Source organism: Lissotriton vulgaris, chromosome 5 (assembly GCF_964263255.1).
Source record: "Lissotriton vulgaris chromosome 5, aLisVul1.2, whole genome shotgun sequence".
Lineage (NCBI taxonomy): Eukaryota > Metazoa > Chordata > Amphibia > Caudata > Salamandridae > Lissotriton > Lissotriton vulgaris.
Window position 1 is genome coordinate 601,684,101 of NC_141693.1, and position 25,157 is coordinate 601,709,257.

General features: G+C 46.5%; 1 protein-coding gene across 4 annotated transcripts in view; it reads left to right on the plus strand.

Annotated features, from left to right (window-relative positions):
* SGPL1 (sphingosine-1-phosphate lyase 1) overlaps positions 1-25,157 on the plus strand; it is a 490,430-nt gene that overhangs the window by 42,041 nt on the left and 423,232 nt on the right. For all 4 annotated transcript variants that reach the window (XR_015295917.1, XR_015295918.1, XR_015295919.1 and 1 more), the window contains exon 2: positions 9,916-10,081. Coding sequence is in view for 1 of the 4 variants with exons in the window: in XM_086922046.1 (XP_086778172.1) it covers positions 9,916-10,081 (166 nt within the window). In the remaining 3 variants the exon portion in view is untranslated. The remainder of the gene's footprint in view (positions 1-9,915; positions 10,082-25,157) is intronic.

Sequence of the window (25,157 nt, forward strand, 5' to 3'; positions counted from 1 at the left end):
CCTGAATAGGGGACACACAGAGCTGCATACCACCTATGTAGTGAGCAGGAGCCAGGGCAGGAAAGGCAGGGACCTTGTGATCTTCAAAGGCCTCTTTGATGTCTTCAAAGTCACATTTTGGTATGAGTACTGGACCCCTAACACCACCAAATCGGAGCTTTGCTGGAACAAAGGACATTCTGCCTCGAAGAAGAGCTGCTATGGGGTAGGAGAGACTACCACTTTGCTAACTGCATTACTGTGGTTGCCTGTTGCCTGCCGATTACTTTGCGGTAGGAGGGACTGCCACTTTGCTACCTGCTCTGCTGTGTTTGCCAGCTGCCTGCTGCTTCTTGCCTGGGGATGAGAGAGACTGTTACTGCTCTTTACATCCTCAAACCCATGTTTCTCCAAGTGATTAGCAACATGCCTCCTATTTTCTGAAGTTCAGGGACACAAAAGACTTCTTTCAACTCTGCTGGACCTGCCTTCTGTAGGTCCTACCTTTCCCTTAGGTGCCTGCTTCAGTCCATGGCTTCAGAAGTGGGTTCTGCAGCTGTTTTCTGCAACAAAGTGACACCTTTGCACCGATCGAAACCGACACAGTGCCCTCCAATGCCGACACCGTGCCCATTCAACAATGATACTGGTCTGACTGTGAGGTTTAGCAGTAAGCCGATCTGAAGACGCCACTGCAAAGCAATACTTCGATGCAGCACCGATCCTTCGACACCCACTGCGAGGCTCGATTCCAGTGCATCTACCCAACTGTGTGAATCTGAATCGATGCAGGGAGTCCTTGATGCCAAAGCTTGCTCCGTACAAGGTACTTGTCAGCAGGCCTTGCATGAGTCCTGCAGTGAGTCTGCCCTCTATTGATTTCTAAGTAGTGTTTTTTAGATTTAATCTTTACAAAATCATATTGCGACTTCTACTTATTGAATCTTTTTCATTTTAGTTTTTCTTTACTCCAGTAAATATTCTTTATTTTTCTAAACTTGTGTAGAGACTTTTTGTGGTGTTTTCACGGTGTTACGGTAATTTAAGTGTTGTACAAACACTTTACACATTGCCTCTAGTTTAAGCCTGACTGCTCTGTGCCAAGCTACCAGATGGTGAGCACAGGTTAATTTAGGTAGTGTATCCAACTTGCCCTGACTAGGATTGTGGCTCCTGCTTGGACAGGGTGTATATTCTGCCTACCAGAAACGTCAATTTCTAACACCTACTTTCTATCTTGGTGGTCTGCAACCTGGTTCCTTTCTCAAACAAGCAGTTGCAAATCAATAGGTCTCGCATTACTGATAGTTTGAGGTATTGGCGTTGCAAATAATAATGCAACACTAATAGCTCATACTTTTAGTAATGCCAGACTTGGTGCATTGCAAATGCTTGCATAGTGACCCAGGAACCAGCATTGTATTTCTCAGTGCAGTACCACATGCTGCTCTTAGAGGTCAGTAGGAAGGGCAGTTTTGAGAAGCTGGTGCTGCTACTTTAAAAAGTAGCTTTAGTAGGATTGTTATTTGTAATTTCACTTCAAGGCTTGATAAGTGGGCCAGGAGTTTCGGGGTCACAATCTGAGCAACGCATGCCCATCTTTATCTAAGGAAAGGCTGAAACGGAGATGTCGATTACACGTAGGTAAAGCCTCTAATATTTTTAACGAGACTTATTTCATTAAATAGAAGCCACTGTGATTGTCCCTGGCTGCTTCAAAAGTGAAAGCGGGCATGGCGCAAAGGAAAGCATGTCGTGCCTGCTGCAGGAGAAATGCGTTAAATAAAATTGTGCTTCTAGACTAAAGAAGATGTACCATGTAACAATAGAAGTAAAAGGGCCAGTCCTCATGGGAGGTTACAAATGAAGACATGGCAGTACCAAAGAGGGACTAACAAGCCTATTTAGAAATCAGAAGCCAGTATTTACTAAGGACAATGACACAAGCCAATGACAAATATGGTGGGAGAGTGGTCGGGGCTTCCAGGGCATACTCCAATACAGCATGCCTCTCAAGGCAGCATGCGCTGCCACAGGCTTGCCCTCAAAAGACTGTCCAGTCAGTCCATGGGCTTGACTGAAGATTAAAATTTTCAGAGCCTACCTGAATCATTTGTAGCTTGAGCGGCCCCTTTATATTTGGACCAGGTTAACCTTGTTCATGAACATCTACGGAGCCCCTGGTACTCTGCACCATTGACGAAGACTGGCTATCTGAGAGATTGACACTGCATGAGTAGTTGGCAGTGACTAATTCTGACAAGCATTACCCTGTCTGAACCACCTTTTTTTTTTGTTTAGATCATCGATTCCTCCCTTTGACCTGCCTTGCTTGTTTGTCCTTCACATACAAAGGATGGACGGAATGCTGAATAAATCATACATTCACCCCGTCAAGAGATTTGGGTTAAATCCATCATTCCTTTGCTCACCATGCCACCCTAGTTTAGAATCCGCCATATGCAAATCAGTCTTGACCCTCCTCCTCATATGAACATTCCAGCCCCAACTGCCAAGCCATGTCTTCTCTGGACCGGAAAACAGTATCCTGGCACCGGTTTCTGGGTATTGCCAGGTTATTGTTATCAGGACTACCTTTGCTCTTTGCTTGCGCACCTGAGCCGCTGCTCGAGAGATCATCCGAAAGGGGAAAATGCATATTCCGTATCTTGGCTTCAATCGTGGAGAAATGCCTCCAACGCTTCTGCTTGGGAATCCGGCCTTTAGCTCTAGAAGCACGGTAGCTGGTGATTGAGGTGGGATGCAAACAGGTCGATCGAGAACTGACCCCATCTCGACTGCAGATCCTGAAAGACCGGAGGGTCCAGCTTCCAAGCACTTGAGTGACAAAAATGTCTGGAGTGCCAGTCCGCCACCTGATTGGCCGGGAGGAATTCTGTGGTCACTGATATCTGGTTATTTAGACAGCAGTTCCAGAAGCTCTTTGCTTTGCCTGCTAGAGCTTGTGACCTGATACCTCCCAGACGGTTGAAATATTGCACCGCTGATACATTGTCTACCTTTACGAGGATGCACAATTGATTTCAAGATTTGGTCCAGGACTGGAAAGGGAACGACCACGCCAGGAGTTCAAGACAATTTATGTGTAAACTCTGTTCTTGCTGTGACCAGCTTCCTCTTGTGGAGAAGTCCGCACAGAGAGTGTCTCAGCCTAGTTTGCTTGGTTTGGATTTGATTACTAAGTCGGGAATGCAACCGAAAGTTGCTCTCCCGTTCCAAGCCACCATATGGGCAAACCACCAGGCAATTTCTTATCTCGCCTCTTCCGTTTATGGCACTGATTGAGAATACACGGCTGGACGAGGGATTGGTTGGCTGCTAGACGTGCACTCCTACAACCGACCTTCGGTAAGCCAGTGAGCCCCGGTTCGGCTAATATGACAGGGGCACTCTGTCCCCCATTATTTGGTTCCCCTTTTCTCTCCCCTTGAAGGTATACTATATAACCATGTGATCTCTCTAGGGTATGGTATTATTTATTTATTTAGTGTTTTCTATAGCACAAACATGACTCGGCATAGGGTATCAGAGCGCTTTACAGGAGCACTTCCAGAATCCAAAACTTACATATTGCAATACATTACTGGTTTACGACATTTACACTACAGTAGAGACTATAAACACATAAAGTACCATAAAGCCTCTTGAATTATGAAACCAAGAGAAAACGTATATACAAGTCCACAACCTGGATAGAGAGCAGCTTGCGTGACATTGAAAACAAACATGACAGGTTAATATACAGACATTCAGCTGTAATTAACTTTCCCATATAGAATGATTTTGCTTCCTTTTTTTCATTTCAATCTTTATTTCGATCAGTTTAGATCATAAAAGAAATGCAAGCAATTTTTCAATCAAAATACAGATAATACCCAGTAAACAGAATAAAAAGGCTTGCAATAAGCCTAATAAAATCAATTACTATATATTACAATTAAAAATCATCAATACAGTTCACGTGTCCCGAGTCTATCTCATGTTTCATATTTCATAAAACAGGAACGGGTGTGCCACATCTCAGTTAAAAATGTTGCTACCGCAAACACAATAGGAGGTGAGAGGTCGGTCTTTAGAATTCTATACGCTGGCAGATGTTGGCTGAAGCCTAGATTTTTAAGGAGAGGAACAAGCCAATATTTCCTAGATCTTTGGTAGGCCTTAAAGAAAAAAATAATGTGCAGTTCATCTTCTAGATGGTGTGAGCATGACGGGCACTGTTCTCTAGTTGGGGACTGAACCCAGCGATTTGTGAAGGCCCTAATGGGAAGAGAAACATAACGCCATTGCATAAATAGTTTTCTGGTGATAACTGGAGTGATACTGTCTAGGACATGCTCAAAATGGTACAAATCTTTGGATTTAATGAACAAATCTGTCAGGGACCCCTCCCGTATACTCCCCATTGAGGCCTTTTTGAATGGTGCGATGGATGGAATTCTTCTGATGTTAGGGAAGAGGGCATTCCAAATTCTCGGTGCTGCCCCTGAGAACGCTCGGTCATAAGTTCTTTTCTTACAGAAGCGAGCCGGTTTCAGTAATAGTTCCGCTTTACTCCTGAGAGATCGGATCCCTTCCGAGAGCGTGAGTTTCTGAGCAAGGTAGATTGGAGTTGTTTTGTGTATTGCTTTATAAGTGATGCATTCCAGTTTGAAATTAATTCGTGCTTCGAAGGGTAGCCAGTTGAGAGCTTTTAAGTGCGGGGAGAAGTGGTCGGATTTTTGGGATCCCGCTATAAGTCTTGTGGCTGCATTAAGACATGCTTTCAATGGGGCTGTTGAGATCTTCGGGAGTGCAACCATATTCGATTCTTGAAATGACCAGAGCCTAAACAGCTGTTTTGAGGTCTGCTTTATTTAGAAATGGTTTTAGTTTTCGCAAGTATCTTAAATGGAACCTGGCTTTTTTTGCCATTGTGTTGATATGTGTGGACATGTTCAGGTTTTTGTCCAGGATGATACCCAGTGATTTAGTCAAGTCAACAATCTTCGGAGTGCACTTTAGAGCAGTGATTAGGTTGGACCATTCTGCTATCAATATTTAGCTTTTCTGGAGTGTAGTCAGTAGGAATTCCGTTTTCTGAGGATTTAGCTTCAGTTGGTTCTTGGTTAACCATAGAAGGGTTCTTTTTAGTGTTAGGCTCATTGTCTTAATATTATCGGCCGATGCAACCTTGATGTACAGCTGAGTGTCATCAGCATACATGTGGAGAGCAATATTAGCTTTTTGTAATATTTCTGTGAGAGGTTCTACGTATAGATTGAAAAGTGCCGGGGATAACGTAGATCCTTGCGGAACTCCTATAGTATTATTGGCTGTGTTTGACAGGTTTTGGTTGACAATGACTTTTTGCGATCTATTCTCAAGAAATGAGCTAAACCAGGTTAAAACTGTGCCCTCCATTCCCATTCTGTTTCTCAATCGGTCGAGTATTTTGGCATGGTTCACCGTGTCGAAAGCTGACGACAGGTCCAACAAGATTCAGAAGCATGTTTCGTTCTGGTCGAGAGCCAGTAATGCGTCATGCGTCATCTACTATGTGCAGAATTACAGTTTCAGTACTGTGGTTTGGACGGAAACCGGATTGGCAGTCGTTTAACAGCTTGAAATCAGAGATGTGTAGACTAAGTTGTTGTTGGACACATTTTTCCAGGATTTTGGCCAACATAGGAATATTAGTTACAGGTCTGAAATTGTTCAGATCTGAGGGGTTCTCTATCGTCTTTTTAAGGATTGGAATGAATTGCCCTGTTTTTAAGCAGGCCGGTATTTGGCCTTGGGATAATGAGGCATTAATGATCTTAGCCCAAGACGGGATTAGTATGTGGTTTATGGAAGACCAGCATTTAGCTGGTAAGGGATCGTTGTAGTGATTGTTAGGTTTAGTGGTCGACATGTGTCGATATGTCTAGTTCACTGACAGATATAAAACCTGACCATCGGGCATTGTTTTTAGGTTTGACTAGTTCTTGTTCATCTAGAACTTCATCCCCCAAACCCTTCTCCATTTCAATGTCTTCAGCTGCTTTTTTGAGTTTCCCCTCCAATGAGTTAGCTTTGTCTGTAAAGAAGACTGAGAAATCTTCGCTTTCTAAACTTGTTCTGGAAATGACTGGTGCCACTTTGGCCGATTTATTTGATTGTTCTTTGAGTAGATCGAATCATTTCCTAGGCCTATTTACTGCGTTATCCAATTCTTTTAAGAATTCTTTTTTAGATTTCAAAATGCTTTTATTATACGCTTTCCTGGATTGTCCCAGTAGGATTAGATGGGTCGAAGAAGGGTGTTGTCGCCATTTACGTTCTGATAATCTCAGTGACCTTTCTTCATTAAGGGCGCTATTGAACCACAGGGTTTTGTCTTTTTCCGAGACCCTTTTTAGTTTTAGTGGGGCTATGTCCTCAATAATGCTTGACATTGATTTGTTATAATGCAGCGTGAGGTCATTGACTTCAACCATGCTCTTGGGTGGCGGCAAATCAATTTCGCAGCGCGCTGCTATGCTTTCCATATTAATTCCTCTAGTGTCCCTGGTCCATTTTTTTGGGTTTAATAGCATGTGAAGCCGATTTTGTTTTCCTGAGGGGAATTTCTAATGTAATTATGTGGTGATCCAACCAATCGCAGGGTGTGATTATAATGTTCTCGATTGATTTGTCTTTAGCTATGATCCAATCTAAGGTGGAGCCTTTGGTGTGGGTGGGGAGATGACATCCTTGGACTAATGATTGCTCCTCCAGGAAGGTTTTGAACAGGGTGATTTGATGGTCATCCTGAACCTTCAACTTAATATTGAAGTCTCCTAAGAAATTCTCTTTAGACTGCAGATTAGAGTTAGTAGTAATGATTTAAATCATCTGGTCGATGAATTTGGTCTTAGTACCTGGGGGGTGGTAGAGTGCATGAAGTTTACAGTTCTGGTTATCTGCTGATCTTAAGGACATGCCTAGATATTCGGGTTGTGTGATGGCCCTTGCTCCTAAGTCAGCATATCCCCCCACCTGCCCCCAGGCAGCCTTGGTTCTTCTCTCTTGACAGGAACTGCATACCCTTTTTTTGCACATTATCTGTGGGGCACATATATATGCTGAACCTTTATCTGCCCCTGTCCCTCCTCTCTCGGTTTAACTGATTGAGAATACGTCAGGCCCTTCCGCAAGTGGTATGCATTGAGGTGCTGAAGGGCCCGGTAGTTGTGCGGACCCGGAAAGATAGCCTGGACGGAGGAAGATAGGAGTCCTACTATGCAGGCAATTTGTTGGAGCAACGTGTGTGTTTTGGACATAGTTTGCCTCAGTCTGTTCCTTATCTTCGCCATCTTCTGAGAAGGAAGGCTCAGAGTCAACGAAGTGGAATCCACCAAGAAAACCACTTGTTGAGAAGGGATCAGGAGGGACTTGCCCTCGTTTATAACCACACCCAGTCCTTGAAGGAGATTGACCACAGACTGAAAGTTGAGCCACCAGCTTCCTGGGGCATTTGGCCACGAGGAGCATGTCATCTAAATACACAATCAGGCGTACGCCCTGTGCCCTAAGAAACTCTATCACCGGTTTGAGGACCTTTGTGAAGCACCACGATGCTGACGACAGGCCGAACAGGAGGGAGGTTAACTCAAATATCTGTGAGCGCCACCTTAACTGCAGGAACCAATGATTAAGGGGAAAGATTGGGATGGACAAGTATGTTTCTTTCAGGTGCAGGCGTGCCATCTGATCCGAGGTCAGCAGCATATCCCTGAAGATGAAGCACCTCCATTTTTAAGTGGCGGGAAACCAGCCACTTGTTGAAGTCCCTCATGTTGATAACTGGTCTTTGTCCCCCATCGGTCTTGTCGACTAGAAAGCGGTTGCTCAGGAAACCATGAGGGTGTTACCTTGACCGGCATATGGCTCCCTTCTGAAAATGGGCTGACACTTCGTCGTCTATCAAGGCTGCATTGCTATTGGAGAAATAAATGGAAATCTTGATGAAAGTTGCCATAAAATTCTATTTGAAAACCTTGTATAGTTTGTAAGACACATGATTCCAATTATCCTGCCGATCAAGAGTAAATGACCAGGGGGAAGGGAGGGGGGAGGGGTACAGTATTGCTGTCTTGGGGAGAGTTTTGGTCCGGGAATGCCTGTTTGTGAATCGCAAATGCGTCATGATCCATTTCTTCTTCGGGCAGGCTTCTGGATTGATGTCGGACAGTGCAGGGGGGGTCACTGGGCAGGGCCTTGACACACTGCCATTTTTGCGCACTCTTGCACGATATTCTCCAAGAGGCGCTGCTCCATGGGAGCTATGAGATCGTTACCTGCCCGAAAAATTGAGGCGTCTACAGCCTCATTGAATTTGTGTTCCCACTGGAGGAATGAGAGAGTCCTCCTCTTCGTAAGTAGCCTAGTCCATCGTGCCAAGAGGCAGCTTGGACCTATTTTGACACCGCCTGGGCACTTGCACAGGAGAGAGGAACACTTGCAGCCTCCGATGAGGTTCTGGAGAAGGGCTTTATGCACTAGACATGCAAGCTTGCACTATTTCGGCTGGGGGGTGTCCCAGCGATATTTATGTGGCCTGAGGCACACTGTTGGAGGGTTGGTACCCTGGGACTCAGCCACCCCAACAAGTTATTTTTTTTTCTTTTCTTTAGAGGTAATGCTGACTGGGAGCAGTTTCCACAGTCCGGTGCTTTAAGGGACTCACAGGTGGATACTGACCCCAGCAGGGCGTAAGAGGAGCTTCGGGGCTCCAAAATACATACCCTAGATTGGGCATTCAAAAGAAGTGAAATTTGGGGCTTACAGACCTGGGAAAGGCGTCACCCTGAATAGCAGTGGGACGGCTCGGACGTGCATAAGGCTTCCTCTGCACACGTCCAACTTATGAGATGAGATGAGAGAGATGTGCGGCTTGGAGCCTCCGAGCCACACTGATCGACAGTGCGCTTGCGGATGGCCGCACCACAGTTACACAATCGTGTAAGGAGTGCAGAAACATGTTCCCACGATCGTGGGGAAAATGTGGATAAACAACGTCGATCAATGCAATACAAAAGCAAATCTAAACAACAAAGCGAAAAACTAGAAAGGTGTTAACTGGCTGCGGAGCAGCGAAGGAAAAAAAGGAAGCCAAATATTAACAAAGGACTATGTGGATGCAAGGCTACGGTCATGAAGGTAGGACTAGTAATGGATGTTTATCTTTTCCCTGGTGTTCATGGGAAGAGTAGTTTAAATGTTGTTAAATGGCTGCTGTTTTTTCTGTATACTTAGTAAAGTGAAGGAATAAAAGAATAGTCTGAGCCTCCGCTCCTGACATAATCCAGCATTCATTATTCCAGTCTACGCCATTTCTCCACTTACCTCCAGCCAAGTTGTTGGCTAATACCGTCATTAAAGTATTGAATTTAACCCTGAAATCTCACCTACAGACAATCAAACGCTCATAATAATTGTATGACCTCGCACCCCACTGCCTAATTTTCTTCCCGGCATTGCTGCACCTTGTCATGAACTTTACATCCTATAGGAAAGCAAATTACTCCATGTATGTGTGATCACTGTTTGATTTACCAGCTGACCAAGCATTTACTTGCCTTTTATGTGTGCTCTTCCAAACTAATGTAATGCATCATGTGAAACTGTGGGTGAAAGGGTTTTTATGGTGTTACATTCTGTGTTGAAGTCTACACCCATTCTGATCAAGTCCTACTAAGATATTGTTTGAGCTCCATAAATCCTCTCAACCTACCATTCTTGACTATTTTGAATGCAGTCATTCAGGGTTAAAACCAAAGATAGTGCTAGCGTCTGCCAGATAAAATGATAAATCGCACCTATGCGCTAGTCTGTAGTTGTTCTTGATGTGTAGCTGTTTAGCTGGCCATTGAGATTTCATTTGTGCAATGTGACTTCTTGTTTTTATAGGAAAACTTCATTTTTTATAAAGAAGTCGCCTTAAAGTACCTGCAGGAGGCCAGGCATTTTGTGAATGAAAAGTGCAAAGATGCTGAGCCCTGGCAACTAATCGGATCAACCCTCGTCGTTACCCTGCTGGCAGTGTGGCTTCATGGGTTCCTGTTTCAAGATGAGAGTAAGTGTTCCAATGTGCCACTTGGGTTGAGCTACTTAGCACACTCTGAAAGGATCAGGATGCCAATGTGATGTGGAAAGCCCACTTAATCACTAAAGTTTTGTACTGTTTTAAGTGGTGCTCTGGACTAGCAGCAATCTACTTTATCATAACTACTACTATACTAACCATGTAAAAGAAGGGCAGAGTATTGGGTCTAAAACATTACAGTGGCTTGTGTGGATAATTTATTCAGACTGATAAGCATTTATTTATTTGTGTGTTTTGTTATAGTGCTACGAGAATCAAAAAAGGTAAAAGTGCGCTGTAGATTAAAGGTTCACATGCCAAAAAGAAGCATGATGCAATAAGAGACGAGCGGAGAGGTTACATACAAAAGTACCGTATACTTGCACTGGACGACTCTGCATATGGTGTTACAGCTTGGTTGTGAAGGATAAGAGTGTAGAAGCTAGTATGATGTCTGTGGGAAAGACATTCCCAGAGTAGCAATTTTTAGGGGTGGTTGTCTTTCTGATGCATGGCATGTTGAGATGGTGTGCTTTGCAGCTCTTTAATGTTCTGTTATTGTCAGGAACTTAGTTTTTAAGTGAAGGTAGAGAGGAAAGGATAAGACTTTGTGGGTGAGACATGCAGCCTTACAGAAGAATACGTTTAGGGAGTGAGCCATTAAAGAGTTAAGGGAAGGTATAATTCTTTCAATCTTTCTTGTACCAGTGACCAATTATTCCTAACTGTGGAGTGTACAATGATTTTGAGGCAGGATAAGGTGAGTTTTTGGTAATCCTCTAGGAATACCTTTCTATACTGAAGAAGAGATATCACAAATGTCTTGTTTTGTCCAACGGTAAATCAAAAACAAGGAAAACTGGTCAAGACTTTTTTTTTAGTTTGTCAATTCTTGTGGTTGGGCCTTGTAACTGTTGCTATATAGAAAAATAATTTCATGTTGTTTCTTAACAAAAAGCTTCTTTTGAGACTACCAATGCTCATCTTCTGCATTTTGGTAGAACTCTATCCCTGAATTTCACCAAGAGAGTCAACAAACCAGTTGAACATAATATAGCAAGGATAGAATGAGGAGGTTTTCCAAGGCATACACCTATATGGTCTCATAGAGAGTCTGCTATTTTAATGCATTTGGACCTATGTGTGAGAGAAGATCTGAACCAGTTGAGTTCTGTATCATCAATACCCATTCTTTTCTCTTGGAGTGGAGGAGGATGTTGTGGTCAATAAAGGTAAAGGCAGATCATAGCTCTAGCATGCACTGTTTTCACCCTTACAAATGTGAGTTATATAGAATTTTAAGCATATCGTTTTCAGTGTTGCATGATCTAAATGCTGCTATTAAAGTGGAACACTAGGATTTTCGAATTACTGACTTTCAAATTAGTTACAGGACACTCCCTCTAACTAATATGTTCAGGTAAAGGTGATCTAGCACTGTTTGTTGGTAAGATACATGTTGAATTTACCAAATGGTCATAAAGTAATTTCTATTATCACTGAACTTTGTAAACTTACTGTGTCCTCTATATATGTATATGTTGATTGTTCAACATGTAGGATGAGCAACAATCTTCCCACAAAGAAAACCATGCATAAAACAAAAACAAGGTTGGTGGTGCTGCTGCCACTTATATGAGCACCACCAGGAATAAAAAATATTGAAATACTGGAGCATCCACATTACCAAATTCATTGGGGACCTCGTGGGGAGCACCACTGTTCCTGAGAACCGTGCAGGTTCCCCAGTCAGTATTCGTACTGGGTACCGGCATTCTTTTTTTTTTTTTTTTTTTTTTTTTGTCAAAGGTGTTTTTATTAAGATTGTAAAGAAAGAAGCAGAAAAAAAACATGTGACAATCGCGCACAACTTCCCACGCAGGGGGCAATCATAGAGGCAAGTAACAAAGAGGCATGTAGCATGAAAGCCCGACATTTAGCCCGTAAGGCCAGTCCATAGGAGGCACCTGCGACACCCCCAAGCCATAGATATAGAGTCACCACAGAGTCGAGAACCGAGTCGGGGTGGGTGGCTTTGCGATTTCAGAGAACAGTGAAAAAGTTGAGCATTCTATATTCCGTTAGACTTCTTGATGCCTCAGCTATTGGCATGGTGTCACAAAAACACGAACCAGGAACCCCCCCCCTCCCACTCCATCCCCCCCCCCCGCCCCCCCCCCCCCACCCACCCCATCCCCCATGGTGGTGGCAACATCCACGCTTACTCATTCATCCAGTTACCACACTTAGACCTGAAACAAATGGAGAGCCCGTACCGTGGATGGGCAAACTGCAGACGGCAGACCTTTAGAGAGAAAGCAGACCAAAGGGCCCCAGCGGAACATGAAGTTCTTGAAATTACCCAAGAAGATAACCGCCATGCGTTCCATGCTCAACAGCTTCCATAATCTCGCATGCCACAGGGAAATCGCCGGGGCTTCTGGCTTCTTCCAAGCTGCGGCTAGAGTGAGCTTGGCAGCTCCAATACACAGCCATAGTATCTTTTTGTCAGCCCTAGTCTGATGTTCGAGATCCGGGTCCCGAAGACCCAGCAGAATATGGGCCATCGAGTCCGCAATCTGGTACCCCAGCAGCTCCTTGATATGGGATAGGATCTCCTCCCAGTATGGGCGGATGATCGGGCAGTCCCACCAGATGTGGCAGAAGTTTCCCAAGAGGTCGCAGCCCCTCCAGCATCTATCCTCGGAATTCGGGAAAATCCGATGCAACTTGGCTGGGTACAAGTACCAGTCCATGAGAGTCTTAAGATGTGACTCCCGGAGTTCCACTGAATGATTGTGTGCAGCGATATCGATGTCGCGCCATAGGTGCGACCATTCCACGTGCGAAATATCGCGCCTGAGGAGTTCCTCCCAGAGGCCCATATATCGCGGCCTCTGTGATATGGCGGAACACAGAAGAAAGTTATAAATGAATGAGATGACGCCCTTCATGGTGGATGTCCGGGATAGGAAGGCCTCGAATGGGGTGGGCGGTCTCGTGGCCGCCTCTCCGACCGTGGGTGACATAGCCCAATGGAGCAGCTGGATGTGGTGGAACCGTTCAGATATTGGGGCTCCGTAATCCCGCATTCAGTTTTCAAAGGTGAGTGGGGTACAGACATGAAACAAGTGCGTGAGAGCATGGCAGCCCCCTTCCCTCCATGCATCAAAGGGGCCCTCCCGCAGAGCTGGTCTGAAAGCTGGGTTGAAGTGCATAGGCATAAAAGGAGACTGGAATGTCGTCCATCGTTCATCACCAGATACCGAATCCCACACTTTCAAGGTAGTGCTGGTGGGAGTACTGATGTACGCGTTCTTGGGCCTATCCCCCTTGGGCTTCCACACCAAGTCCCATATCGTCCTTCCCCGCCACACTCCTGTCCATATGCAGCCAGTGTTTCTCCGAGGTCTGTTGGGTCCATTCCACCAAGACACGTAACTGCGCTGCCTTGTAATATAAGTGCTTGTGTCAAGTTCAAAGGATACACTGGAGTGGCCCTCTCAGGAACAGAAGCTCTTACCCCAAATCCTCCCCAGGGGTAACACCAGGGACAACCTAGAATTCGCTGTCCATAGAATCAACCCCGTGGGGGAAAGGGGAAGTGGAAGACCAACAAGGAGAGACTTGCTTCGGACACTGGCTCCAACCTGGTCTGGTCTGGCACTGCGCTGCAAGGCAAAATTCTTATTAATTTCCTGACACACTAAGTAATGTATTCTTTTTAAAACTTAGAGGAAATCCTTACCAGTGTCTAACTAGAAGCTAGCTCCTCCCTAAACATGTTTGTCTGGAATGATGCACAATCTGATTCACTGAAAGAACAGGCTGACACCTTAATGGAAACTGAGTGTTGGGATCACCATCGAAGTCTCCACCAAAGGTTGCTAAATATATTCAAACAGTCTCTGAATTTCCTTGACGGGGAGCTGACAAGAGGGAAGTCAAACGGCCAAGTTCATGAGCTGTCAGCTTTGAAAAACAGGTGCTTAATTGTCTCTAACAGAACCCGGGCACTGATTACTCTGAAGTCTCTGCTGTATCAAGGCTCACTGCTCTCTGAGATTAACCAGTCTCATTAGGCTCAAGGATCCTCTTTTACTTCTGAACTCTTGTGGTCCGAAGATTACATCACCTCAGTCATAGCCTCGAGACTTGAGATAATATCGAATAAATACTCTTACTTGAAATTCGAGGTCTTCTCTTGACTGAAGACTCTCCCAAGAAACCTGCTCCACAGCTCCAAATGAATGCTCTACACAAGCGTCTCCAACACTCTGCTGCACGAATTCTCTGAGGAGAAAAAGTTAATTACTAAACGCTCTTTTTACTTGAGCCAAACAGTCATTTCCTTCTTCCCAAATGAATTGAGAAAAGAAGGCAGAAACGAATTCCTTCAGCAACACTTCTTTTTAGTCAGAAATGACAGCGAGCGCTGAAAGCTCCTGTCGGACGAAGGAAGCCGGTTGAAGTGCGCAGAGCGAGGCGCGCGCATGCGCATTACCTACAAATCTCGCCACTGCACAAACAACTAGACTGCTACATGGTGCGTTGTTCGATGGGGACCGGACACTGCCTACCCAACATGGCTGAGCACTGCAGCACATCGGTAAACACCGCAAAGACGTTTTCCAGCATGGGCTTCTTTTTGCGAGTTTCTTCTTGTGAGGCACGTGGATCCTGACAGTACCGCCCACCAAGAATGCTCCTGCCCGTTTGGGTTTAGAAGGATTGGCCTTGTGAAACTCCTGAAGGAGTTTTGGAGCATGAATGTTTTCATAAGGCTCCCACGATCTTTCCTCCGGGCCAAAGTTCTTCCAGTTAATCAGATAGTACAGTGTGCCTCTCTTCACTTTGGTATCTAAGACTTTATGTACCTCAAACTCTTCATGTGTGTCTACCTGAATCGGTTTTGGTGCTAAACGAACTCTCAACTTGGGTGGACTTTTTTTTAACAGGGAAACATGAAAAGTTGGGTGGACCTTGAGATAAGAAGGCAATTGAAGTTTCACTGTAACTGGATTTAACATCTTTTCTACTTTGAATGGGCCTGAGAATTGAGGTTGAAATGTTCGATTTATCTTTAATCTTAAATTCTTTGTAGATAACCACACTCTATCTCCTGCCTGAAAGACTGGATTTTCCCTTCTCTTTTTATCTGCGTGTTTTTTGTAAGATTCTTTTGCCTTTTCTAAATTTCTTTTGACTTGAAAGAGGGATTTCTGCATTTCGCTAACCTTTCTTTCCACTGCCGGGACTGGACTTTCCTCTTTTTCCACAATGAAAGTGGGATGTCTACCATAGTTTACATAAAAGGGGGAGTAACCAGTGGATTAGTGAACAGCATTATTATAAGCAAACTCTGCCGCCCACACCAAATCAGACCAGTCCATCTTCTGATCCAAAAGGTATAGACGCAGGTACTGCTCAAGCTCCTGGTTCACTCTTTCCGTCTGGCCATCCGTTTCTGGATGGTAACTGGTGGAAAAACGAGTGTCAATTCCTAATTTAGCAGTGAAGGCTTTCCAAAATTGTGAAACAAACTGTGTGCCCCTGTCCGAAACCAATACTTTGGGAATCCCATGAAGGCGCACAATGTGTTAGACAAAAAGATGAGCTAAAAGGGGAGTTTCTGGAGTTTTCTTCAAGGGGATAAAGTGTGCCATCTTCGAAAAGACGTCTACAAACACCAATACTGTGGTAAACCCATGACTTGGGGGTAGCTCCACAATCAGATCCATGGACACTGTATGCCAAGGATGAGGCGGAATTGGTAATGGCCTCAACTTACCCTGAGGAGACCTTCTCTCTGACTTCCCCCTTAAACACCGTTCACAAGTGGTCCCAAATTGTCGCACCTGAGATCTCATGCCTGGCCACCAAAAATTCCTTTCCACCAACTCTGTAGTCTTGCGAATTCCTTTATGTCCAGCTAACAAACTGTCATGACAGGACTCCATGGCCTTTTCTTGAAGCTCCGATGTTGGGAGAAACATGCGATTATCCTGATAAGGAACTCCACTCTTTACTTCTCGACCCTCCGCCTGTTTGGACCAATTCTTCATCTCTTGAGCTGTCATAGATTTCTGTAGCTGGTCTACCATTTCCGAAGAATCCACGGCCAACACAATTTTTTCTTCTGGGATGATGTTCTGAGGCTCTTTTTCAGCATCTGGAGAACCCGAATCAATCCGAGACAAGGCATCTGCTTTTGCATTACTTTTTCCTGGTCGAAAGGTAATTATGAAATCAAAATCAGCAAAAAATAAGGACCAACGTCACTGCCGGGCTGTGAGAGTTCAAGCAGATTTTAAGAACTGTAAGTTTCTGTGGCCAGTAAAAACTGTTATCTTGTGTCTGGCTCCCATTAAATAATGACGCCACTCCTCAAACGCATTCTTGACCGCTAGCAGCTCTTTGTCCGCAATAGAATAATTGCACTCTGGAGGACTCAATTTTCTAGAGTAATACGCCACCGGATGCAGTTGTCCAGAAGTTGGATGCCGTTGTGACAAAATTCCTCCTATTGCTCCATCAGAGGCGTCTGCTTCCACAAAATAGGAGTTCTCCATTCGAGGAAGCAACAGAATAGGTGCTTTTGTGAACGAATCTTTAAGGAACTGAAAGGCGTTCTCTGCTTCAATGTTCCAAATGAATTTGACTCCCTTCTTCAGCAAACAAGTTATTGGAATCACCTTTTTGAGAAAAATCTGAAATAAATCTTCAGTAAAAAATTGAAAATCCCAAAAAACTCCAAACTTCCTTGACTGATTTCGGTGAGGGCCAATCCTGTACTGCCTTAACTTTGGTGGTATCCATACTCACTGTCAGGGGATAGCACAAACCCCAAAAATGTTACTCGAGTAACATGAAAAGCGCATTTTTCCAGCTTCACATAGAGGTGATTCTCTAGTAGTTTAGTCAAAATCGCTCTCACATGAGGGATGTGCTCTCCTCACTATTCGAGAAAATTAGAATGTCATCTATGTAGACAACTGCAACTCTGTCCAGAAATTCTCCTAGCACATCATTTACGAAATGCTGAAAGGCAGCGGGAGCGTTACATAATCCATAGGGCATTACACAATACTCAAAAAATCCATATCTCGTTCTGAACGCCGTTTTCCATTCATCTCCAGAGGCCACCCGAATCAAATGATAAGCCCCTCTGAGATCCAGTTTCGTATAGATCTTGGCATCTTTAACTTGATCGAGTAACACCGAAATCAACGGGAGAGGATAACGGTTCTTAACTGTCACTTGGTTAATCGCTCTATAGTCTATGCAAGCCCGAAGATCCCCATCTCGTTTTGGAATGAAAAACAGAGGAGATGACACCGGAGACTGTGATGGGCATATGAATCCATTTGCCAGATGTTTGTCCAGGTATTCTTTTAAATACCGATTTTCTTTTTCGGTGAGGGCATAGATTCTGCTACAGGGTAAAATGGCTCCAGGTTCAATTTCAATTTTACAGTCATAAGGGCGATGAGGGGGTAATTGTTCTGCACCTCTTTTGTCAAAAACCAACGCTAGATCTTGATATTGCTCGGGAATTTCCTTAGTTTCCAAGGCACAGATTTGAGTAGTGTGACCGGAGGCTAAAATCTTTACTGGAGCTGACTCTTCCTTAATTTCTTGAATACCAAAACAATTTATCTGCAATACGAAGAATCCATTTCTATGGTTCTCTTACTCCAATCTATTCGTGGGTTGTGTTCGGTCAACCAAGGCAGACCAAGGATCAATTGAAACTGGGGCGTATCTATTAAATTGAACGTTATCCACTCAGAGTGTCCTTTCAACCCAGTTAGCAATACCATCTCCATTTCATGGGTAATTGGACCTGACGACAAATTGGTGCCGTCTACTGCTCGAACTGCCTCAGGCACAAGTTTTTGGACTGGTCGAATTCCATTTTGTTTGGCATATTTAAGGTCACAAAAGTTCTCTGTGGCCCCTGAACCAATCATTACTGACACCTCATGTAACTCATGGTTACGGAATTTAACTACAAAAACAGCTATCAAATGAGGAGCCGCAGACTGCAAGGTATTCATAATATGTTGCCTTCCTGGAGTCGTCTTTGAGAACGCTTCCACCCGTGCGACTCTATCTACGGGCGAAGCCGATCTTTTACTGGCAAGGAGGTCTTTGGTCTTTTTGAACACTCTTTAACAAAATGTCCTGCACCCCTACAATATAAACATAGTTGAGAACTTCTTCTCCGCTCTTTTTCTTCTTTTGTAAGAGGTCCCCGCACAGAGCCTATTTGCATGGGTTCTTCTGAGGAAGCTGCTTCCGAACTTTTCGAAGGTTCACTTTTCACCCTGTCAAATCGTGGAGGTATGAAGCGAAAATCTTTCTTCTTTTCATTCCGGCGCTCACTGAGCCGATGATCCAACTGCAACACCAAATCTATAAGTTCAGAAATTTCTGTAGGTCTTTGAGGAATTTGAGCTAAGGCATCTTTAAGATCATCTCGAAGGCCTCTGTAAAAGATTGCAGCTCTTTTTGTTTCGGGCCAATTGGTTTCCACCACTAACTTGTTGAAACTTGCTAAATATCCAACCAAATCTCTATTTCCTTGCTTGAGATCCAACAACTCATTGTCTGTAGCCTGCGATGCTGACCTACGATCAAATATTCGCTCAAATTCTACCTTAAAGTTGGCGTAGTTGGTTAGAATGGGATCCTTCCTGGTGATCAAGGACATGGACCATGCAGCCGCATCTCCTGTCAAGTACGACAAAATGAAGGCCACTTTAGCTTGGTCGTCTGTAAAAATGACCGGACGACACAGGAAATGTAACGAACACTGTGTCAAGAAAATTTGCGCCTTCATAGGGTCCCCACCATACCTCTCAGGAGAAGCTAACGGAATTACGGGGGAAATGGAATGGATCACCTGGGTGGAGATGCCCGCTGAGGACGAAGGTTGGGATGTAGGAATGTTACTTTTAAATAGTGACCCAGACGATTCTAAATCATCTAACCTTTGACGAGTTTGAGTGGACTCCTGCCTTGACCTCCTAACTTCTTCTCTCAGGGCTTTATTTTCTTCTAAGGTGTTATTAAGCTGTTCCTGCATATTACTCAACACAGTAGTTAAAGCTTTTAGGTCAAAACTCTCCACCATTTTCTGCTCAGGAGGGGGCCTGAATCCTCAATTAAGAGGTGGGCACTTCAATCTGTCATGTTCAAAGGATACACTGGAGCGGCCCCCTCAGGAACAGAAGCTCTTACCCCAAATCCTCCCCAGGGGTAACACCAGGGACAACCTAGAATTCGCTGTCCATAGAATCAACCCTGTGGGGGAAAGGGGAAGTGGAAGACAAACAGAGAGACTTGCTTCGGACACTGGCTCCAACCTGGTCTGGTCTGGTCTGGAACTGCGCTGCAAGGCAAAATTCTTATTAATTTCCTGACACACTAAGTAATGTATTAATTGCGTTCTCTATTCTTTTTAAAACTTAGAGGAAATCCTTACCAGTGTCTAACTAGAAGCTAGCTCCTCCCTAAACATGTTTGTCTGGAATGATGCACAATCTGATTCACTGAAAGAACAGGCTGACACCTTAATGGAAACTGAGTGTTGGGATCACCATCGAAGTCTCCACCAAAGGTTGCTAAATATATTCAAACAGTCTCTGAATTTCCTTGAAGGGGAGCTGACAAGAGGGAAGTCAAACGGCCAAGTTCATGAGCTGTCAGCTTAGAAAAACAGGTGCTTAATTGTCTCTAACAGAACCCGGGCACTGATTACTCTGAAGTCTCTGCTGTATCAAGGCTCACTGCTCTCTGAGATTAACCAGTCTCATTAGGCTCAAGGATCCTCTTTTACTTCTGAACTCTTGTGGTCCGAAGATTACATCACCTCAGTCTTAGCCTCGAGACTTGAGATAATATCGAATAAATACTCTTACTTGAAATTCGAGGTCTTCTCTTGACTGAAGACTCTCCCAAGAAACCTGCTCCACAGCTCCAAATGAACGCTCTACACAAGCGTCTCCAACACTCTGCTGCACGAATTCTCTGAGGAGAAAAAGTTAATTACTAAACTCTCTTTTTACTTGAGCCAAACAGTCATTTCCTTCTTCCCAAATTAATTGAGAAAAGAAGGCAGAAACTAATTCCTTCAGCAACACTTCTTTTTAGTCAGAAATGACAGCGAGCGCTGAAAGCTCCTGTCGGACGAAGGAAGCCGGTTGAAGTGCGCAGAGCGAGGCGCGCGCATGCGCATTACCTACAAATCTCGCCACTGCACAAACAACTAGACTGCTACATGGTGCTTTGTTCGATGGGGACCGGACACTGCCTTCCTAACATGGCTGAGCACTGCAGCATATCAGTAAACACCGCAAAGACGTTTTCCAGCATGGGCTTCTTTTTGCGAGTTTCTTCTTGTGAGGCACGTGGATCCTGACAGCATGTCGGGGAGGCCCACTCCACCCTCCTTCCGCGGCCGACGGAGAGTGGTAAAAGAAAAACGCGCCCGTCCCCCCTGCCAAATGAAACGAAGCATTTGCGTTTTGGGACCCCGGAAGAAGTCCATCTCCAGTGGAATAGGGAGTGCCTGGAAAAGGTATAAGAACCTGGGGAGAAGGGTCATCTTGAGCATGTGAATTCTCCCCAACCACGATGTGTACATCGGTTTCCAGCGCCCGAGGTCGCCCTGTCCCTTCTCCAATAGTGGGGGGAAGTTCGCGGAGTACAATTTCCCTATCGTGGGAATCAAATGGATCCCCAAGTACAAGATGGAGTTTGAAGCCCACGACAGCGGCGTGAGTGGCCGCAGTCGGTCCACCTCTGCCGAAGAGAGCGTGAGGTTGAGAATATAGGACTTATCATAGTTGACCCTAAAGCTTGCCACCTCCTCGAAGCGCGACAAGGCTTCATGGACGTGCGGAAGAGATTGAGCTGGGTCCATAAGGGAAAGGAGAACATCATCAGCGAATGGGGTAATCTTGTGTTGCTCCCCCGTAAAGGGAAGTCCACGAATCTCCTGGTGCTCCCGTATGCCTAATGCTAACGACTCCATGCTCAAGGCGAAGAGCAGGGGGGAAAGGGGGCAGCCCTGCCTGGTGCCTTGGGAATGCGAGTAAAATGCAGACAGGTGGCCATCAACCGCCACTCTAGATCGGGGGCTGCTGTAGTTTGCCCTGACCATCGATAGGAATTTAGCCGAGAAGGCCGACAGGGTGTGGAACAAGGAGCCCCAGTCTTCCCGGTCGAAGGCTTTTTCTGCATCAAGGCCCACCAGGACCGCCAGAATCTTGAATCTATTACCCTTCTCTATTAGGTGTATCACTCTTCTGGTATTATCGTGAGTCTGGCGTCCCTTAATGAATCCAGACTGGTCCGGGTGAATGAGTGCCGGCATCAGGTCCTGGAGTCTGTTCGCGATGATGGAGGAATACAGCTTGGCGTCAAGATTGAGAAGGGCTATTGGTCTATATGAGGAGCATCTAGATGGGTCCTTCCCCAGTTTGGGAATAATCGAAATTGCGGCCTCGGCCATGGATCCTGACGTTTCCCCGGCCTCAGCCATGCCATTAAAGAGGTGCACCAGAAAATCGCCCAACTCGGTGGCGAAGGTTTGATAAAAAAGAGCCGTAAAGCCATCCGCCCCAGGCGCCTTATGGGGCTTCAAAGCCTTAATGGCTCCCAAGACCTCTTCTCTAGTGAAGGGGGCAGTGAGTAATTCATTCCACTCTGTGTAGACCTGGGGAAGTGGGAGGGCGCTTGGGTAGTCACGTTGTTTCTCGGGGTTAAGGGCATCTCCCGCGTAGAGCGTGGCGTAGAAGTCACCGAAGAGGTCAGCCTTGGCCTCGTCGCGGTGCTGCACAGTCCCTGTTGCATCACGGATATCCCCTATGTATTCCTTCTCTCTTTTGTCCCGGAGTTGTCGAGCTAAGTGTTTCCCTACTTTGTTCCCTTGGGAATAGGAGAGGCGACACAATTTCAGCAGGGTAAACTCCGCTCTGTTGTTATAATGAGCTCTAAGTTTCCCCCTGACCGCCGTCAGTGGGCGAAGTGTCAGCCTGGTAGGGTTCTGTTTATGGACCTGTTCAAGAACGGAGAGCTCCCTTTCCAATTCCTCACGTTCCTTCCTCCGCAACTTGTTAAGGTTAGCATGGAGGGCCAAGCAGGTGCCCCTCAGAGACGCCTTAAAGGCGTCCCATGTGTTGAACACCGACATATCTTGCACTGGGTTGAGATCAAGAAACTCACGGATGGCCTTGCGCAGTTCCTTACACAAGGCCTCGTCTTGGACAAGAGAGGCCGGAAAGTACCACTTCCGTTGGCCGTCTCCCCCTGCCGACCAGTGTAGACAAAGAACGAGCAAGCTCTGGTCAGAAACAGAAAGCGGGAAGATTCTGGCTTCGCGGACATCCTCTAAGGGATTGACTTAAAAAAATGTGGTCCAAGCGGGAATAAGAGTGGTGGACATGGGAGATGAAGGTAAAATTCCGAGAGTGGGGATGGAGAGACCGCCAACCGTCCACTAGCCCCATGTCACCGATCAGCCGCTGCGTCTCAGCGGAGAATAGACCAGTATCGGACCTCTGGTGGTGAGAGCTATCCAAATCCCTATGCCAAACCAGATTAAAGTCCCCCATCAAAAGTAGGACCCCCTCGACAAAGTCCTCCACCTTCTGCAACAGGTCCTGAATATAGCCATTTTGGCCCACATTCGGAGCATACAAAACCAAAAACGTGCATAATTTGCCATGAAGCAGGCCTTTAACCATGAGCCAGCGGCCCTCCTTATCGCTACGCACACCCAAGGGCTAGAAGTGGAGGACAGAACGGAAGAGAAGGGCCACTCCCCTATGCTTCGTGGGGGCGGACTACCTATAAATAAGGGGAAACTGCTTAGGCTTGAGGCAGGTCTCGTCCCTTTGCGCCAGGTGAGTCTCCTGAAGGCCCACCACATCCAGCTGATGATCATTTATATACTTCCAAACTTTCTGGCGTTTCTGTGGGGAATTCAAACGCTTCACATTCTATGTTCCTATGGTGATCGGCATTACGAATTAGTGACCCCCTCCCTCTCCACCAGCAGGCACACACCAATCGGCTCAACCCCCTCCATCCAACCCCGCCACCGCCCGAATTGTAATAGTGCACAACAGTGAGCATCTCTACATAGACCAGAATCCAGGACAGCGTACCTCGTCCAACAGCCCAGTTTCCCCCCCAGGCTCCCCGCCCCCCCACAATCCAACCCCGTGCATCTGTTGATTCCACCCCACCTCCCCATCCCCATCCCCACCCGCACCAGGCCACCAGCACCACACATTCATCGAAGCAGCAGTCTCATCACAGCGGTCACTCAGTGCACCAGATCCCAACCCTGGTCGGTGAGAACGCATACACACATCATACCACAAACTGGAAGCTGCACACACCCACACACCTTGGCCACCACCACTGCCCCCCCAACCCCCAATCCCCCCGACCCCCCCCAACAGACCACCCAAGCCCCCTCCCACCCCTCAGACCCAAGAGACTTAACAGCAACCCAACACAACCAAACGAAGCAATGAAGAGTCTCAAAGAGAAGCAAATAATGCAGATCAGAGGAACTGACAGTTCCAAAATGTGGACGTCCGTTGGTACCCTCAGAGAACGGGGGGTCGTGGCAACAGTTAGTGTCCCCCCAGAACTCCGGTCCGGGGTGTCTTCCCAAAAGTACATAAATACCCACGGTACCTGAAAGGGAGGTGTCCCTCAGACGCCAGCCAATCTTCCTCCCCGGGCTCAGGCCGCTCCAGAGCTATCCTGCGATGGAGTCACCGTCACCGTTGCTACAGAGGCAACTGCTGCACCCCTCTCTTGCAGGCTGACCGAGGGATCCGGCCTCCCCGATGTAGCAGCCCGACCTACTCTTTGCCAAGACGGGGAGCGCCATTTCCGTCTCGCTGGGGATCCCCCCTCTCGGGGAAGGGGCAGCATCATCCAGGCCCAGGAGGTCCTCGGCATCCTTCAGGGATCTGACTTGAACCAACCTATTCTGCCATCTGAAGAGAAGGCGAAAAGGATGGCCCCAGGAGTAGGCCACATTCTGGTCGCGCAAGAAGGCTGTCACAGGCCGAAAGTCGTGCCTCTTCTGAAGCGTCGAGGCCGCCAGGTACTGGAACAGCTTGGGACGATGGTCCCGAAATTGCAATGAGGAAATCCCTCGGGCTTTTCGAAGTATGCGTTCCTTCAGTTGGAAGTCGTGGATGCAAACCAGGATGTCAGGGGGTGGTGCCCCTCGGCAGACCAACTCTGTGGACCCTGTCCATACGAATTTCATGGAGGTCATCCTCTCCCAGGATCTGCAGGAAGAGGGCCTCCACATAGTCCCGTAGGTCTCCAGCTTCACCGTCCCAGGGCATGGCTCCGATGCGGATGTTGTTCCCGTGGGACCTGTTCTCCAAGTCCTCCGCGTGGGCCTGGAGGTCCAGATTCTGCTCCGTGAGCCGGAGTACACCCTGTTGGAGTTGGTGCACTTCGCCAGCCAGCCCTAAATCATGATCCTCCAGTGTGGCCACTCTCTCCCCAATGCCATCTACATCCCTCCTCACCTCACGGAGATCTGAAGCGAGCTGGGAACAGAGTTCGGAGATGTCCTCTTTAATAGCAGAGAAAAGTTCCAACTTGAAGGCCATAGTGGCGGGCGCCTCATCATCCTTTTGTTTGGGCGAGGCGCTGGGACCTGGCGATGCGGTCTGCTGTGCTCCCCTCGGCGGGCATCCTTGCCTGGCTTTTCCTTACGGGGTCTGGAGGACATTGCGCCGTCCTTGTCGTACCCACTCCAGCCAGGCAGAGCGTCAGATCAGATTCTTCCGTCAGTCTAAGCCTCCCATCTCCCAAGCTCGCTAACCACTACAGCACCAGCTGGCCTTCTTGCAGCGCCGTTCCACTCCAAGTACTCATGCAGTTGCAATATCAGGCAGTGAACACTCCGTGCACTCCCCGGGCAGGCACGGCGAAGGTCTGGGCCCCTACATCTCCCTCGCGTCCCCGGTATGGCTCCGTCCAGCCTCCACCAGTTGCACAGGATACTCCTGCTGTC